The following is a 16,613-nucleotide window of genomic DNA, read 5'->3' as shown; positions in this document are numbered from 1 at the left end:
CTCACAAAGTCACTCAACATTTTTCAGTGCAACAAATTCAGAGGTTTTTAAATTTGTAGTAGTTCTCAGCAGGGAATTCAAATGTATTAAGTCCTTTCTTAACTTGGGGGCAGCTGCCATGCTTCTGTTTTTTATTAGTACTGCCATGTGGTTAAAACAAACTGAATCTGGTCTCAGATGGAGACATGCAATGATGACACGACTCGTGCACTGTTATACAAAAATGTTGATCATTTATAAAATGTTGTTGCATTGATTTATATAAAACATTGAAATTACTGTACAGATTCGAGTAAATAACGGTACAATAATGAATACATGATCAACAAATTTAAATATAAAAGGGATCCAATGTGATTCTGCAACACTGTACTGTACACACACACTCACAGTATACATGATGTATAAGTAACTCATCTGGAGAAGCTGCTGATGTTTCTATTAAAATGAATAGACTAAAGATGTGCTGCACAACGCCATCACACACCCAGATTCAACAGAAATCTAAAAGGCAGATGTCAGGACTTTGGTATTTTCTATATTGTACACAGGGTGTGTGAGCAGTTGATTCACCTCCCTCCCTCCATCCATCCATTCTTGAGTCAACTTTTCCCCTTCAGCAAACAGTTTGTCTTTTCTCAAAGTTTCCTTCTACTGAAGTTTCTTCCTCATTGGATGTCATTGTAACAATGACACCACATCCTCACATCTCAGTGTCAATATCACCGGCCCCTTTGATGCTGCCTTTGGTTGTTCCGCCTCGCCGTTCTGTACAAAAGGTACGATCACGGAATTGCAGGACAGAGTTGTTGCGCCTTGAGGTGTGGTTTAGACCTCTGCACTGACTCATAGCCTACAGCATAGCCTGACGTGCACCTTCCCAGAAATGTGACTACACGTTGCGATGATGCAGACTGTGTGTTTATTATAAACTGAAAACCATTTTGTTAATTAATTCACAGATACGAAACAATAAACTGTGAAGACAATAAAGCCCCCATAAAATAGAATTTTAAGTCTTGTGTGTGATTTATCCTGGCTTCATATGAGTGAAGGAAAAGTCTGCTAGCTGCTTGGCTAATTTATACAATGGGAAAATGTCATTGGCTTATGCTAATTATGTTAGCATGTTGTATATGCAGGGAAAACGTGTCTAGCATAGGACATTTGTTTTACCTTGTGACTTTGAAAGAAGACGAATTTGTGCTTTTGTTTAATACTGTCGTTATCAAGCCATGTTTTAGGTGTTAGCTAAATCAATTAAACTTAAATGCGCTTCACAGAAACTCAACAGAGCAGCATAGAAATCCCAACTCTCATTTTAAAGGTGTAATTGCAGAGCGATGCAGACACACAACTGCACAAATAAGTACCAGAATGAATGAATCGGTTTGTTCTTGTCATTGTAGGTGTTCTAATATTTCTACATGTTACTGTGTATCTTTAGTGTTTTTTATTGTGTTGTTTTTTGGCAGTAACTTTTTCTGACGCTGCTGGCTTGGCCAGTTCTCCCTTGAAAAAGAGATTGCTGATCACAACGGGTCGTACCTAGTTAAAAACATAAAAACATAAAAAATAAAATTAAAAAGTATAAATGCTCACAATGATGTAGGCCGCTTGTGTAGACTACGGGGTACACTCTGCTTAGAGCCTTTGTACAACTATAAATCAGCTTTTAAGCCGGCTGCAGAGGTAGTTACAGTGCCAAATCGATGTCTGTGTATAAAGTGTGAGCCTGCAGGACGGGATGGATGTGACATATAGACATAATATGTGTGCGACCTACTGCCAGGAGATTTAAAAAGCATCTAGCAGCAGTTAGCAGTTAGCAGCTAGCAGTGTCCGAATATGTCCACAAATTGGGAAAACAATGAGTTCTGGCAGCTCTTTACCCTTCAGCAGAGGATGAGATGAACTGTTGTGTAACAGGGATGGTAAATGATTGTTATTGCCATGTCTGCCATTGTTATTGTTTTGATAGCACCGCTGACATGTATGTTATGTCACACTAGATGCCCACGCTGTTGCATTACATGTCATGCCTTCATGTCTCTTTTGCTTTCAGATCACTGGCATGCTCTCTAAAATCATACACTGGGGCAGTATGATGACAGCACTGTTTGTCTCTGTATACAAAAGCAAAGGTGCCGTTTTGGAATCTCTGAGTAAAGATTGTGACTGATAGAAATAATGTTCACATTTAGTAAAAAAACAAGACTGAAGTTGTTATAGTAATTTGTCAGCAGCATGAAGGGTATGAGTCCTGGTCCTAGTTCCTCTATACAATGTTCCTCTCTAACATGGGCTCCTGGGCCAGAATGCGTCTGAAGCCGAGGCTGCTCAAGTCCAGTGTTTGAAAGTTTCCATCCAGGATCAGTTCCGCCACAGATCGACCCACCGCGGGGGAGTGCTGCAGGCCGTGGCCGCTGAACCCGGTGACAAAGTACATGTTGTTGATGAGTGGGTGCATGCCGATGATGCCGTTCTGGTCGAAGGTGTTGTAGTCGTAGTAACCTGCCCACGCACTCGTCACCTGAGGGAACAAGAAAGAAAATGGCTCAGGCTACATTAATACACCAATACGTCTGATTTTTTTAAACACCTATACAACACAGGAACCACTGGATATTTTCTTGTTTGTCCCATCTGTCTGCCGTTAGACCCTTCGTTCAGCTCCCCCCTGCTCTCTGTGATCATCTGTACTAGTTTTAAAAAAAAAGCTGAATTTGCGACACAGTTGTTCTCATTCCCTACCAACGTACAAATTTAAGGTACTTTTTACTTCATTACATTCATCTGACAGCTTTAGTTACTTTTTTTTTTTTTTTTTTTAAGATTATTTTTTTGGCCTTTTGCCTTTAATGAACAGGACAGAGTGAAATGGGGTGAGGGAGAGAGCGGGAGGGTGATAATCAGCAAATGGCCGCAAGCCAGAGTCGAGCCTGCAACCGCTGCAGCGAGGCATCGCCTCTGTACATGGGGTGCCGGCACTATCCACTACGCTACCGACACCCCCAGCTTTAGTTACTTAACAAATTAAGATTTTTGCATACAAAACATGAAAATGTACAGGCGAGGCGATAAGTTGATTAAATGACAAAGGGCAACTATTTTGATCATTTAGGGATTTTTTCTTGTACAAATATTTCATTGTTCCAGATTCTCAATGTGAAGATTTGCCAAATTGGTTGGATGAAACAAATATTGTGGAGGTGTCACTTTGGGCTCTGGGTAATTGTGATGGCCTTTCTCAGTATTTTCACTAGTTTTTACAAACACAACAGTAAATTGATTGATGGAGAAATAACCAGCAGATTATTCAAAAATGAAATGAGCCTTTTCCCTCTGTACTGTATAGACAGCACAGTTTTATGAAAAGACCACCTTTGTGGAAGTCTTTAAGTCTTTAAATCTTTGTCAGCATTTTAAACACTTTTTTTGACAAAGCTGAAAGAAAAGGATGCAGTTTTTATTATATCAGTGTATCCCAACCCTACCTTCAGCTTCTCGAAGGCTGGAACACGAGAGGCCAAACTGGGCCAAACCTTGTCTTCAAAGAACTGATGGTCCACCTCCAGGTTACTGGTATCTGGCTCCTCCGCCTGAGGAGGAAACAACACCTTCTATTAAACTTTTACAAGTTTTATTTATAAAAATAGTCAAGGAAAACAGCTTTGAACTTTAACAAACCTCCTCTGGCGATGCCCCAGCAATGTAGTTTCCTCCTAAACCCTCTCTCCTGAAGTAAACTCCAGAATAATCAATCAGGAAGGGAGTGTCCAGACCTGGACCGTCAGGACAGTGGACCACATACACATACCTGGAAAAGAATTTAAGTTGTACAGCAAGTTATTATCTTGAGGTTCTCACAGTCCCGTGTAAACTGTACTTTCTTATCATTACAGCACTGATGAGGTTTTTACCGCCAACATTCAGTTAATTTAATTCTTGTAGTTGGAAGTTTTAGGCACGGTCAAAATCTAAGTGCTTTCCGCTCCTGTCTGAGTGAAAAAGCTTCTACAAAAGCATTTGAATCGGCCCGAGAGCTCCCGAGGCAGCATGAAGAAGGGTTTAGTGAAGGTTTAACAGAGGAGCTGAAGTAAGGACACATTTTTAGTCATTTTTATACCTGACTCAATATATTCAAAATAATCTACCGCTTGTACTTGGTTCCAACAAACAAACATATCTATACACATCTATTATATCTAAAAAGCATGTTATTTTTTTATGTAAAAAGTGCACAAAGGTCCAAAATTTAACAATTAAAAGAATATACGTTTCATTAGTTTGGATCCCTGTTAGCTTCATCAGAATCTTCCTCACACATTGAATCACACTAAAACCCTTAACATCGACTCAAAACTTTTAAAACCAGACAAAATGTAAGACACAAATAATGATAGAAATATACAAACAAATTTATTATTAAAACATATTAATTAAAACCCTACAACTTTTCTAAGTACCGAATGGTTACGCTGCAGCCTGTTTCGCTGCAGTGCTCTCGCTCAGTACTAGACCAATTTCAAAAAAAAATTTTTTGGGTGAGGGTGAGCAGTGAAAGTTTCACAGCTCAGTTTAACCCTTTAAGTTTAAAAGGGCTACAACTTTTACAAAGTTCATCAGATTTGGCAGTGAACCCCCCTCAAATTAAAGCAGAGTTGGCACTATAAAGTTAGTTAGTTAGTTTTCCAGTGGAGTCAGAATACTAATAAACTGTCAGTCCCTTTTTAAGAGGGAAAAAATGGCCCTTAAGTCAATGACTGACCTTTTGCGAGGCTCAACAGGTAGTGGGATTCCAGCAATGGAGTCTTTTGGACCGAAGCCGATTCCCAGCATCTCTGCCAGTTTAGCAGAAAAGGCTCCTGCTGCATTCACCACAATGGCACATTCCACCGGCTGGTACTCCAGACTGTTGGGCATCTGCACCTGCTCAACACCAGACAATTATATAATCACTTACAACATTATATTAGTATTAACGCTACTATTCCCCCCCTTGGAACTGCACTGAGTTTAAAGACATGCTTTTTCAAGATAAAAGCGGCAATCCCCAGACGTGACTTCTTTTGATATTTGCAGATAAGGCACTATGTCTTGCACAGTACTACGTTAGTTGAGAACCATGAAAGCTCTCCGGTTGAGAAATTATTATTTTTAACAGATAGAGAGATATCCCTAAGTTTATTGTATAAAGCTATGTATCTCACGACCCCAAATAGGTTGCAGAAGCTTAAAGGCACATGGGAGAAGGAGCTAAACATCATAATTGATGATGAAGAATGGAAGGATGTCCGGAGACATGCTAAATCAATTTCAGTTTGCAATTGTGTCCAAGCAATACAGTTAAAAATTATACACAGAATGCACATATCCCCCAACCGCAGACATTATTTCAATCCTACTTTCTCACCCACGTGCCTTAAATGCAAGATAGAAACTGGTACCCTAACTCATTGTTTTTGGTCATGTCGGAAAATGCAAATGTATTGGTCTAATGTATTATCTGAAATGAAGAAGATATTTGGTTTAAAACTGGAGATGGACCCTGTGTCTCTCATACTGGGCCTCCCAAGTCGACGTTTAACATCAAAACATAATAAGAGGCTGTATTGTATTCTTACTTATGCAGCGAGGAAGAATATTTTGTTACAATGGATCAATGAAAAGGTACCAACTGTTAAAGGCTGGCAAGGAGTAGTGTTTGATCTAGTGCCATTAGAGTACCTTACATGCATATTACATTTAAAAACCGACTTATTTGAACTATGTAGAGCCTGGTGTCTCTAATATAATGTTGCAGGGATTTTCTGCTCATACCATACATTTTTACTGTAATCCCAAGTATTATTTATATAGATCTGAGCCGATGGTTTTTTGTTTTTTGTTTTTTTGTTCTGTTTTGTTTGTTTGTCCACTTGTTTTGCTTTTCATTCCTGTGGACCATATTATGTATCCACCCTTTACTTGTAAAAGTGGAAAAATTAATAAAAAATATTGTTAAAAAAAAAAAAAAGATAAAAGCGGCAGCACCCTCATGTCAAAGTTCAAAGGAAATCGGAGGCAGTTTAAGAATCTGCAAAACTCAGAGAGCCACATTTTGGGTTTCTAAAGACCTTTTTAATGCTTTTCAGATTTTTTTAATTTACCAGAACACATAAATAAAACTATTGCAATGTCCAAAGGAGGACAAAGGTAACTACTTATTAAAGGCTGAGTCCGTATTTTATTTGAAAATACAAACTGCAAGTTCACTGAATGTAAGGGCTTTTGAACTTTTTACCTTTGCACCTAAAATCTCATCTCATGAATACATAATTAACAACCATAAAATCTACATTAACCTAAAATCAAAAACTGAGTAAGCACTCATTTAATTAATCAAAATTTAAGGAATTTTAGTAAATCATCTCACATGTCACAAAGCAGGTACTAGAGAGAGCAAAATCCTCTAAAGCCAAGACAGCAGCTACATTAATTAAATTTAGTTGTCTTGTTTTTATACATAAACTTTTATTTATATTGGTAATACAGCTCTTCCATTAAAAAAGTGTGACCCAAATTGTGTTGCAGGTCTATAACTGATGTTAACAAATCTTTAAAAGCATAAAAAAGAACATTCTAAGCATGGATGCCTAATTATATTTTAAAATGGGGGAGGAAACATGAAAGATACATAATTAGTGGAGGATCTGTAGGAGCAACCCCCCAAAAAATGTAATTTAAAACAAATTTCCTGCATTTCTTCACCACCTGCACCAGTCAAGATTAGTTAGATTGGGGGTGTAGAGAACAGCATAATAATTGAGTGGAGCCTGCATGAGGAAATTAGAGAATAATCTGGACTTTACCATAATGGCCCCCAACTGAAAGGGCCCAAACAGTTATAGATCTAATATGTTTAGATATGAAAAATACTGAATTATGTTACTATTCCAACTCATTGTACCAAAAAATAACTTGAAAAAGAGCAATTGTATACTTGTATACCTGTTAAACATTGTACTGCTACATTTATCTGACAGATAAATGTCACTGGTGATGTTACAGATTCAGATTTTACTCACAATATGATGCAATATTATTTATTAAACTACTCCAGCATTATATAAGAATTAAAAGCCCCACCTTGAACAAACATCAGGTAAATTTAAATACATTGTGCTGATAATAGGCCTACATCTCCTGACTGCAGGACTCAGACTTTAAATTTTGCTGTGTGTTATTAAAAGTGATACTTTTGGGTAGTTTGTGTAAATGAACTATGGTAAACTTCCCTCCATTTAACCAGTGCCAAGATGTCCCACCTTGCCCCCAGGCGTTTCGCTGTCTCTTGGGCTGTTGTTCAAACTACAGACTGCACTTAAGCATTTTCATACTGCCCGCCACCCATGCCACCACCACAGAAACAGAGTATAGAAGCAGATTAAGAGACAGACCTGCCTCTCAAACTCTGACCGAAATATGTTCTTTTCTTAATAGGCCTACTTGTTTTTGTCAGTTGCCGATAAAATTATTATTGATATGGGCTGCTTAAACGAAATCACCTGACTACGAGGACTGAATAATGATTGTTTTTTAAGAGGAAAAAAAAGTGGAGTAGCAAAACCTTAACTTTGCTCCTCCTAATGAAATAATGCGGATGTGTTTGCTCCACTTGCTCCATTGCTCAGGCACCTATGGTGACCTGTCAGACAAGTTTTGGCATAGTGTGGCTTCTCTTTTGTTTATTTTGGTTCAGACAAGTAGACAGGCTGTGCTTTTAAAGAACAACCTGTGAAGCAAATTCAATGTGTTGCTCAACCAACTCTTTATATCAATCTAAGAAGGCGTGGAGAAAAAAGACGATCCTGACATGTTGGTGATCATATTAAATGTTAACTAAACCTAAAAAAACGTGCTCTATGATACTGGATTATACTGTCATGAGAACACCATGGTCCAACTTACTTTGACAGATCTTATCCTCCTGATATCCATCTGATCACCATCACCGCTCATCATCCTGCTTGTTGTGTATTTAAAATCTGTGAAAGAGATAGAAACATTAACACCACATGTTGACAGGGGTGTAAACTACATATGTCCTTTTCTATGCATCTTTTACGTAAAAACTTTGAACATAGTTCAAATGAGATGATCTCTGCTGGTTGATGTGACAAGATGGCGCTGCTGATGACTGCATGGGTGTGTTGTTGCGCTCAGTTTTGTCTTGTGTTTGTTAATTTGTCCTCACATTTACTGAGCTATATTTTAGTTACAGTAATTAGTAGCTAGTTACTACAATGGACAGGCAAAGGGTAGAGTCATATAGCTCTGGGTATCCAGCAACTGACTGTACACTTGTTGTCGTGATCACCGCAGACGCCCCGCCTCTCAAATCATTCAATTGCACAATTGGGGAAAAAAAGCAGAGATGACGTGGGGTGCTTGTTTGCCCTGAGTTGAAGTTTTTTCAACTCGAGACGTTCAAAGCGCTCTGGCAAATACACCAGGCACGCCAGGCAACACAAAAACTGGGGCCTAAATCGGTCAGCTATATACATGTGTGAGGGTGCTTTCACACCTGCCCTTTTTGGTTCGGTTAAATTGAATTTAAGTTCATTTGCCCCCTCAGTGTGGTTTGTTTGGGCAGGTGTGAACACAGCAATCACACTTGGGTGCACACCAAAGAGACTGAGACCTTCTTGAAGAGGTGGTCTCGGCCCCGTTACAAACAAACTCTGGTGCGGTTCGTTTGTGGTGAGAATGTGTTCTGACCTGGATCTGAACCAACTGCAGTCACATGACACATTGTTTGGGTTAAACATGAGCATGTTACAGTCCTGGAGGATTATTAATGTGCACCTCCTCCTGTACTGCCTTAATATGCACATTCAGCACATCCAATGCATCAAAACATTGTTTTCTAGTTGGAGCCACGCCTCGTTTTCAAACTGTATGGTTTAACTAAAATGAACAATGACAGCAATATAGTCCACGATGAGAAGTGCTAAAATCAACCTGCGTAGTTGTCCCTCCATTGTGACATTAGAAAGTGTCACATTTATCTTTCAAGTGTACTCTTCTTCTTCGTTCGGTTTACTTCCTGGATTTTTCCCACATGGAAATTCTGACCAATCAAGAGCAGCTTTCTCACACAAGGCATTTGATCTGGTCCGCTTGTAAATGCTGCTGTGAGAACACGAACCAACTCTAGATAATTATACAACTTCAACAAAATTAGTCCCTGATTCAGACCAAAGGAGACAACTCTAGGTCTGACAGCACCTTAAACTACATTTTACTCTTCACCTTTCTGCTTTTACACAAAACTCAATCTGACGTGAACACAGAATCAGAGTCCTTAAAAAGTCAGTGTGCAACAGCTTAGTTAAAATACAACATGTTGTACCACAGATGACCGGTCCAACTGCATTTTGTGGCGTTCTTGTGTCGAAAAAACTTCTTGATTAACATGTGTGAGTTAACTATGTGTCCATTACATAACAGTGATACTGACTAACAGGAGGAATGTAGAGCTCAAGAGTGAAGTGTTCTTATAGTAAGGTCCATGTACATGATAATCAGAGTTAAATCAGGGTGTTTTTATATTAAGAGGCTGTAATAACAAACCTGTGACCTCTCCGCAGCACGGAATGACTCCCATCGAGATGGCCTTCCTCCTGAAGGCGTTCAGCAGAGTCCAGGGGTCAAACCAGCCCTCGTTCTCCAACCCTGGGAGCCAGGACAAAAGGTGACATAAGTTAACGCTGTTAAAAAAGGGTTGATAGACTCAGACGTTTCAGACTTACTGGAGTCAAACTTATTATGTTATGAATGCACAAAAATTGTGAAGTGTAAATAAGTATCTACAACGGGGCATGCATGTAAGATTAATACTGAACATAATACTTGAATTTTATAAACATCTGATACAATTAAAATTATGAGAGAAAAATACAAAATAAAATAAAAATAAAACAAAATAAAAATAATTAAAATAATAATGTAATTAAATAATTAATGGAATAATTAAAAATAAAGAATAAAATTATTTTAAAAATATATGAATATGAGAAAAAAAACACACTTAATTAGCTGAGGTGGATGACACCGAGGACCAGGTTTATTAAGGTTTTTAAAGGAATAGTGCACCCAAAACTTAAAATTCAGCCATTATCTACTCACCCATATGCCGAAGGAGGCTCAGGGGAAGTTTTAGAGTGCTCACATCCCTTGCGGAGATCCAAGGGGAGAGGGTGTAGCAACACAACTTACACACTTGCGGCGCCCCAGATTCAAACGTCCAAAAACACATAATTGAAACAACAGAATATCTCCATACTGCTCGTCCGTAGTTTGGAAAAACATCATTTGAACTCTGTTTTTAGCCTCATTGTAGCCTGTAGCTCTAACTGCCTCTCTGTGCACCTCGTTCACGTGCGCGCGCTTGAGCACGTGACCAGCAAAAGCACGTGAACACACATGGACGTTTGAATCTGGGGCGCCGTAAGCCTCCATTAGGTGGAGTTGTGTTGCTACCCCCTCTCCCCTTGGATCTCCGCAAGGGATGTGAGTGGGTGCACTATCCCTTTAAGGATTTTTTTTCAGATTTGACCCTTTCTACCCCAAACTTTTATTTTCTTATTTGTTTATTTTGTAATATTTATTCACATTTTAGTAAGAGTTTGCAAGGTGTATAAATTCATTTAAGAAAGGACCCCACAAATAGTTAGGGGACACAGGAAGGGCTGAATGGTCAGAAGACCAGAAAGGCGCTACACAAGTGCAGCTCCATTACCATTATCACATTCTGTTTACTTTGTGCTCATACACCCGTATCAGTAATTCAATATTAGCCTGTGTATCATCCACACTCACCATATGAAGCCAGCGCCACACTGTCTGTGTTTATCCACGGAAATTTCTCCTTTACTTGTGTCGGAGACAGAAGTGAAACTTTGGCTCCTGCCGACCTACAACCACAGAGTGTGATCATTTATTGATGAATAACTGGATCCCTAAAGGCTCAGAGCTACAAGTCAAAACTGAGTCTCTGTTTATACGTTTACACAGGAGGGAAGTGATGTTTATCTTTCTGATATCGCACAGTTGCACTGAATGAAAGAGGACTGACACCTCTGGGTGCTATAGTTCTCCTCCGTGATGTGAGCCACCTCCTCACTGGCCAGGAAGAGGTATCCTGAGTGGTTAAACTGGAGGTCCACGGGGTCTTCTTTCAACACGCCGAGGTGTTCCTGAGACAACACAGATAAATCATTTCTCAGTCACATTTAATGATTTAAAGGCTCTTCGTTCACAGGCTGCACACAAACACCTACATTGATGTTCCTCATGAAAGCTGCGGAGGCCAGGGAGAGGTGGATGTTCTCAGGCAAGGAGAACTGCTGTCGGATCCCCCCTGCAGACAGCACGGTGGAGGCCTGGGAGTACTGGGGAGAACAGCACGCAGGAGACAGGAGTTAATGCATAATTATGTAGAGTCTTGCTGTATGTAAAGCTGATAATGCAGCCGATATTCTGGCCTACAGACGCCTATGAACAGCAAATCTGCTATTCCACCTTAAATAGATCGATTTTCTTCTTTATAATTGTGGTATTAAAACCCTCATTCTTTCCAAAATGAGGGTTCCAAACACCATTTTCTCAAGCAGTTTCCTTCAGAGTGTTTACCCTCATTTCTCTCATCTAGTAACAGCTGCAAGTGTTGATTGCAAAGTGAATGATTTCTGTTTCTCGTCTGCTCTTTAAATCCTGAATCTTGTCGTGGGATGAGTGTTGGCCTGTTAGACTTTCTGGAATACGGTGGAACGTTGAGCCCGTCTGTGCTGGATGTAATCAATCGTCTGCTATCTACATTCATCTGTTCACAGTTTTGGTTGGAGAGATTTAATACAATTTAATTTTAGTATCCGTAAAACCTTCTGCAGTCACCCCCACACCCGTTGTATCAAATCATATCAGAGACTTAAAGGGCTTTCCAGCTCCTCCTGGGGGACCCAAAGGTGTTCCCAGGCCAGATAAGATATATAATCCCTCCAGTGTGTTCTGGGTCTGCCCTGGGGCCTCCTACCAGTGGGACATGCCCGGAACACCTCTAACAGGAGGTGCCCAGGAGGACCCTGATCAGATGCCCGAACCACCTCAACTGACCCCTTTCGACACGAAGGAGCAGTGGCTCTACTCCGAGCTCCCTCCAGATGTCCGTCCTCCTCACCTATCTCTAAGGCTGAGCCCAGACACCCCACAGAGGAAACTCATTTCGGCTTCTTGTATCAGTGATCTTATTCTTTCGGTCACTACACAGAGCTCATGACCACAGGTGAGGGTTGGGACGTAGATGGACCAGTAAATCCAAAGATTTGCCTTCCAGCTCAGCTCCCTCTTCACCATGACGGACCGGCGCAGCACCTGCATCACTGCAGAAGCTGCACCAAACCGCTGATCCATCTCACGCTCCATTCTACCCTCACTCGTGAGCAAGACCCCGAGATACTTGAACTCCCTCAGTCGGTAAAAGACTACGCAAGTAATTGAGGACAGAGGATCAAGAAGTCGAGGAGGGATATTGGGATGAACCCTGGGTCTATTGCTTTTGACTTGAGATGTTCTCTTAGAACTTGAGTTTAACTGATTTAGGTTTGATACAATATGTTGAAAATTACAGTAGAATTTGTTTTAGATTTGGATGATTTGTTTCTCTTTGATTAACTACAAGATGATGCCAAGATGTGCAGGGCAAAGCAAAGAATATATTACAGGTGACACAGATGATGGTGTGATTACTGAATTAGTCTATAGGATGCTTTGCATGATGTTAGAGCATGTACACTGAACAAAAATATAAAGGCAACACTTTTGTTTTTGCTCCCATTTTTCATGAGCTGAACTCAAAGATCTAAAACATTTTCTATACACACAAAAGACCATTTCCCTCAAATATTGTTCACAAATCTGTCTAAATCTGTGTTAGTGAGCACTTCTCCTTTGCTGAGATAATCCATCCCACCTCACAGGTGTGGCATATCAAGATGCTGATTAGACAGCATGATTATTGCACAGGTGTGCCTTAGGCTGGCCACAATAAAAGGCCACTCTAAAATGTTCAGTTTTATCACACAGCACAATGCCACAGATGTCGCAAGTTTTTAGGGAGCGTGCAATTGGCATGCTGACTGCAGGAATGTCCACCAGAGCTGTTGTCCGTGAATTGAATGTTCATTTCTCTACCATAAGCCGTCCCCAAAGGCGTTTCAGACAATTTGGCAGTACATCCAACCGGCCTCACAACCGCAGACCACGTGTAACCACACCACATCCAGCATGTTCACCTCCAAGATCGTCTGAGACCAGCCACCTGGACAGCTGCTGCAACAATCGGTTTGCATAACCAAAGAATTTCTGCACAAACTGTCAGAAACCGTCTCAGGGAAGCTCATCTGCATGCTCGTCGTCCTCATTGGGGTCTCGACCTGACCGCAGTTCGTCGTCGTAACCGATTTGAGTGTGCAAATGCTCACATTCGATGGCGTCTGGCACGTTGGAGAGGTGTTCTCTTCATGGATGAATCCCTGTTTTGACTGTTCAGGGCAGATGGCAGACAGCGTGTGTAGCGTCGTGTGGGTGAGCGGTTTGCTGATGTCAACGTTGTGGATCGAGTGGCCCATGGTGGCGGTGGGGTTATGGTATGGGCAAGCGTATATTATGGACAACGAACACAAGGGGATTTTATTGATGGCATTTTGAATGCACAGAGATACCGTGACGAGATCCTGAGGCCCATTGTGCCATTCATCCACGACCATTACCTCATGTTGCAGCATGATAATGCAAGGATCTGTACACAATTCCTGGAAGCTGAAAACATCCCAGTTCTTGCATGGCCAGCATACTCACCGGACATGTCACCCATTGAGCATGTTTGGGATGTTCCAGTTCCTGCCAATATCCAGCAACTTCGCACAGCCATTGAAGAGGAGTGGACCAACATTCCACAGGCCACAATCAACAACCTGATCAACTCTATGCGAAGGAGATGTGTTGCACTGCATGAGGCAAATGGTGGTCACACCAGATACTGACTGGTTTTCTGGACTCCCCCCAATAAAGCAAAACTGCCCATTTCAGAGTGGCCTTTTATTGTGGCCAGCCTAAGAGGCCGTTTACACGTTGCCGGCTATTTTCATAAACGGACATTTCACTGTCTCCGTTTTTAAAAAGATCTTCGTTTACACTTACCTGTGTATATATACACAAGAGCATGCCAAACCTGTAGGTGGCGGTGTAACGAGAAGCTCAAGCCTTCCATGTATCCACTGTCACCATAGCAACATAGGTTGCACTTTTGACACAGGCGCAAGTTCCGGCGCATACTGTGACGTCGACTGCCTATAACTCCGTTTATCTCAGTTTACATGCAAACGCGCAACCGGAGTTTTCCAAAATCTCCACTCTGGCCAGAGTTTTTAGAAAGACTCGTTTTCAGAGGAGAAATCTCCGTTTGCGTGTAAACGAAGGGCACAAACGAAGGAAGATGTCTCCGTTTATCAAAATCACCGTGTACGTGTAAACGGCCTCTAAGGCACACCTGTGCAATAATCATGCTGTCTAATCAGCATCTTGATATGCCACACCTGTGAGGTGGGATGGATTATCTCGGCAAAGGAGAAGTGCTCACTAACACAGATTTAGACAGATTTGTGAACAATATTTGTGAGAAATGGTCTTTTGTGTATAGAAAATGTTTTAGATCTTTGAGTTCAGCTCATGAAAAATGGGAGCAAAAACAAAAGTGTTGCATTTATATTTTTGTTCAGTGTATATAAAGTGTTTTTCACCCATTAGACCCGTTTGGTCCCTGGTGAAGGCTTTGATTCAGCAACATGCATGAAAAAATTTACACAAACAGAATTTCCAACACTGGGGTCTCACCGTTGGGTCCCTCTCCACCACAACCACTTTGACCCCTCCTCGCACCCTCTCCTTCTGCTTGAGCCAGTAGGCGACGGACCAGCCCATCACACCGCCTCCTACGATCACTATGTCGGCCCTCTCCGGCGGAAGGTCCGGGTTGATCTGCAGGGGAGACCAGCTGCTGCCGGGCAACGCGTCTGACGCCTTCTTCCTCATAGCTGCCAGCTGGGCCTCCAGGTCTGACCCACGAAAACACAAATTTTATTCTACTTCATCATCATTCTGCAGATGTTAACTTGCACCTTAAAACTTAATACATTTTCTGAAACTGTAACTGCCCCTCTACAGTTCGGCATATATATTAAGTACCATCGTGAAACATACAAAGAGTAGTAGCTTTAAATGTGCTGTCATGGTAGTGTAAGGAGCAGTGGGAGCAACTGTTAAAAGGTACATTCTGACAAAAACAGGTGATATTTGGAAGATTACAAGCAAGCCGAATTGTAGAGAGACATCTCACACTTCAACATAGTTTATAATGTGATCTACAAATTGCAAATATTTGTGATTTAACACATTATTATGTAATTTGAGGATTTTTTTCAATGTGGGTTTGGCTAAGTTAGCTTGTTGACTTCTCGGTCACTTCCTCTGCTGTCTCTCACCTTTGAAGAAGTCATTCCGGAGAGGTGTGCCCGTACTCAGGCTTTGACATAACGATACATGTCCATACAGCCATGTGTACCGCTGGGTCACCGGTCTGGAGCTAAGTAATAATCCATGAGCCGTCCGCACCTTCACATGCAGCCTGCGCCACGTTGACATCGCTGCGAGCTAACTAGCTAGTTAGTTTGTTAGCTAGTCGGATAACTGGACTGAAGGATACAACGTGCACACCAAAATAGAAATGTAAACAAACTTAAATGTCTTCTCATGAAATGTGTGCAGTCAAATATGTAATCTGACAGCGAGGTCAACTAAAAGTCAACTTCAACAAAACGAGGCAGAGTAACACCGGAAAGAGTAGGTGTTGTCCTTCAAAATAAAAGCACACAGTTAGAGATGGCCAGAGATGGGACCAAATTGTTTTGCAAGTCAAATCCCAAGTCCTAAACTTTGAGTTTCTTCACCCAAATAATGAGCTCTACACCAAATGTAATGTTATTTTAATAACATATCATATTTCAAATGTTCAAAATCATGAGTGCTTTTTAACATTTGTACAAATTTGTGTGAAATTTTTGACCTGTGCGGGTTGCTTAACACAATTTGTTTTTTGTTGACCACCTACAGTTTTTGTATGCAAACAAAATTATTATTGGTACAATGTTTTTCCAACTGCTGCTCACTAGTAATGTTAGGTCTTCATGATTCTTGGCTGCAACTTGATTTGGTGCCGACGGATTGGTTCAAAGTGAATTAATTGTCGACTTGCTGGGAATCAATAGCGTTCAATGTTAGCTGACTCAGGAAATGAAGGGAAATAAATGGAGACCTGACACTTTTTAACTAACAGAGTATTTTCAAGTCAATGTACAATGACAATAAAGGAACCTTGAACCTTGAACCTTTAAAGTGTTAAGGCTCAAGTTCAAGTGAAGCTATGAATCATTGGTTTTAAAGTCCAAGTCGAGTTGCAAGTCTTTTATTTTATTGAGTTAACTCAGTGAGCACCAACTGGGATTTCAGTGTTG

The 16,613-nt window shown here is 40.8% G+C and overlaps 1 protein-coding gene across 1 annotated transcript; it reads right to left on the bottom strand.

Annotated features, from left to right (window-relative positions):
* Nucleotides 1–211: 211 nt before the first annotated feature.
* On the bottom strand, nucleotides 212–15,919 carry foxred1 (FAD-dependent oxidoreductase domain containing 1). The gene is made up of 11 exons (XM_033634681.2): nucleotides 15,585–15,919; nucleotides 14,938–15,158; nucleotides 11,328–11,438; nucleotides 11,125–11,243; nucleotides 10,867–10,961; nucleotides 9,619–9,720; nucleotides 7,954–8,030; nucleotides 4,772–4,932; nucleotides 3,691–3,820; nucleotides 3,498–3,602; nucleotides 212–2,533 (listed from the first exon to the last, which is right to left on the bottom strand). The coding sequence occupies exons 1-11, from the start codon at nucleotides 15,742–15,744 to the stop codon at nucleotides 2,279–2,281; spliced, it is 1,536 nt and encodes a 511-aa protein (XP_033490572.2). The 5' UTR covers nucleotides 15,745–15,919; the 3' UTR covers nucleotides 212–2,278.
* Nucleotides 15,920–16,613: the final 694 nt, after the last annotated feature.

Source organism: Epinephelus lanceolatus, chromosome 11 (genome assembly GCF_041903045.1).
Source record: "Epinephelus lanceolatus isolate andai-2023 chromosome 11, ASM4190304v1, whole genome shotgun sequence".
NCBI classification, from domain to species: Eukaryota; Metazoa; Chordata; class Actinopteri; order Perciformes; family Serranidae; genus Epinephelus; species Epinephelus lanceolatus.
This window is presented reverse-complemented; position numbering and strand designations above follow the sequence as displayed.

Excerpts from the sequence above, each read along its gene's own strand:
- foxred1 (XM_033634681.2), bottom strand. The coding sequence starts at position 15,744 with ATGTCAACGTGGCGCAGGCTGCATGTGAAGGTGCGGACGGCTCATGGA. Across the intron at positions 9,721-10,866 it reads TGTGGCGCTGGCTTCATATG|GGTTGGAGAACGAGGGCTGG; the intron begins GTGAGTGTGGAT and ends CCTGGCTCCCAG. Across the intron at positions 4,933-7,953 it reads GGAGGATAAGATCTGTCAAA|GTGCAGATGCCCAACAGTCT; the intron begins GTAAGTTGGACC and ends GGTGTTGAGCAG.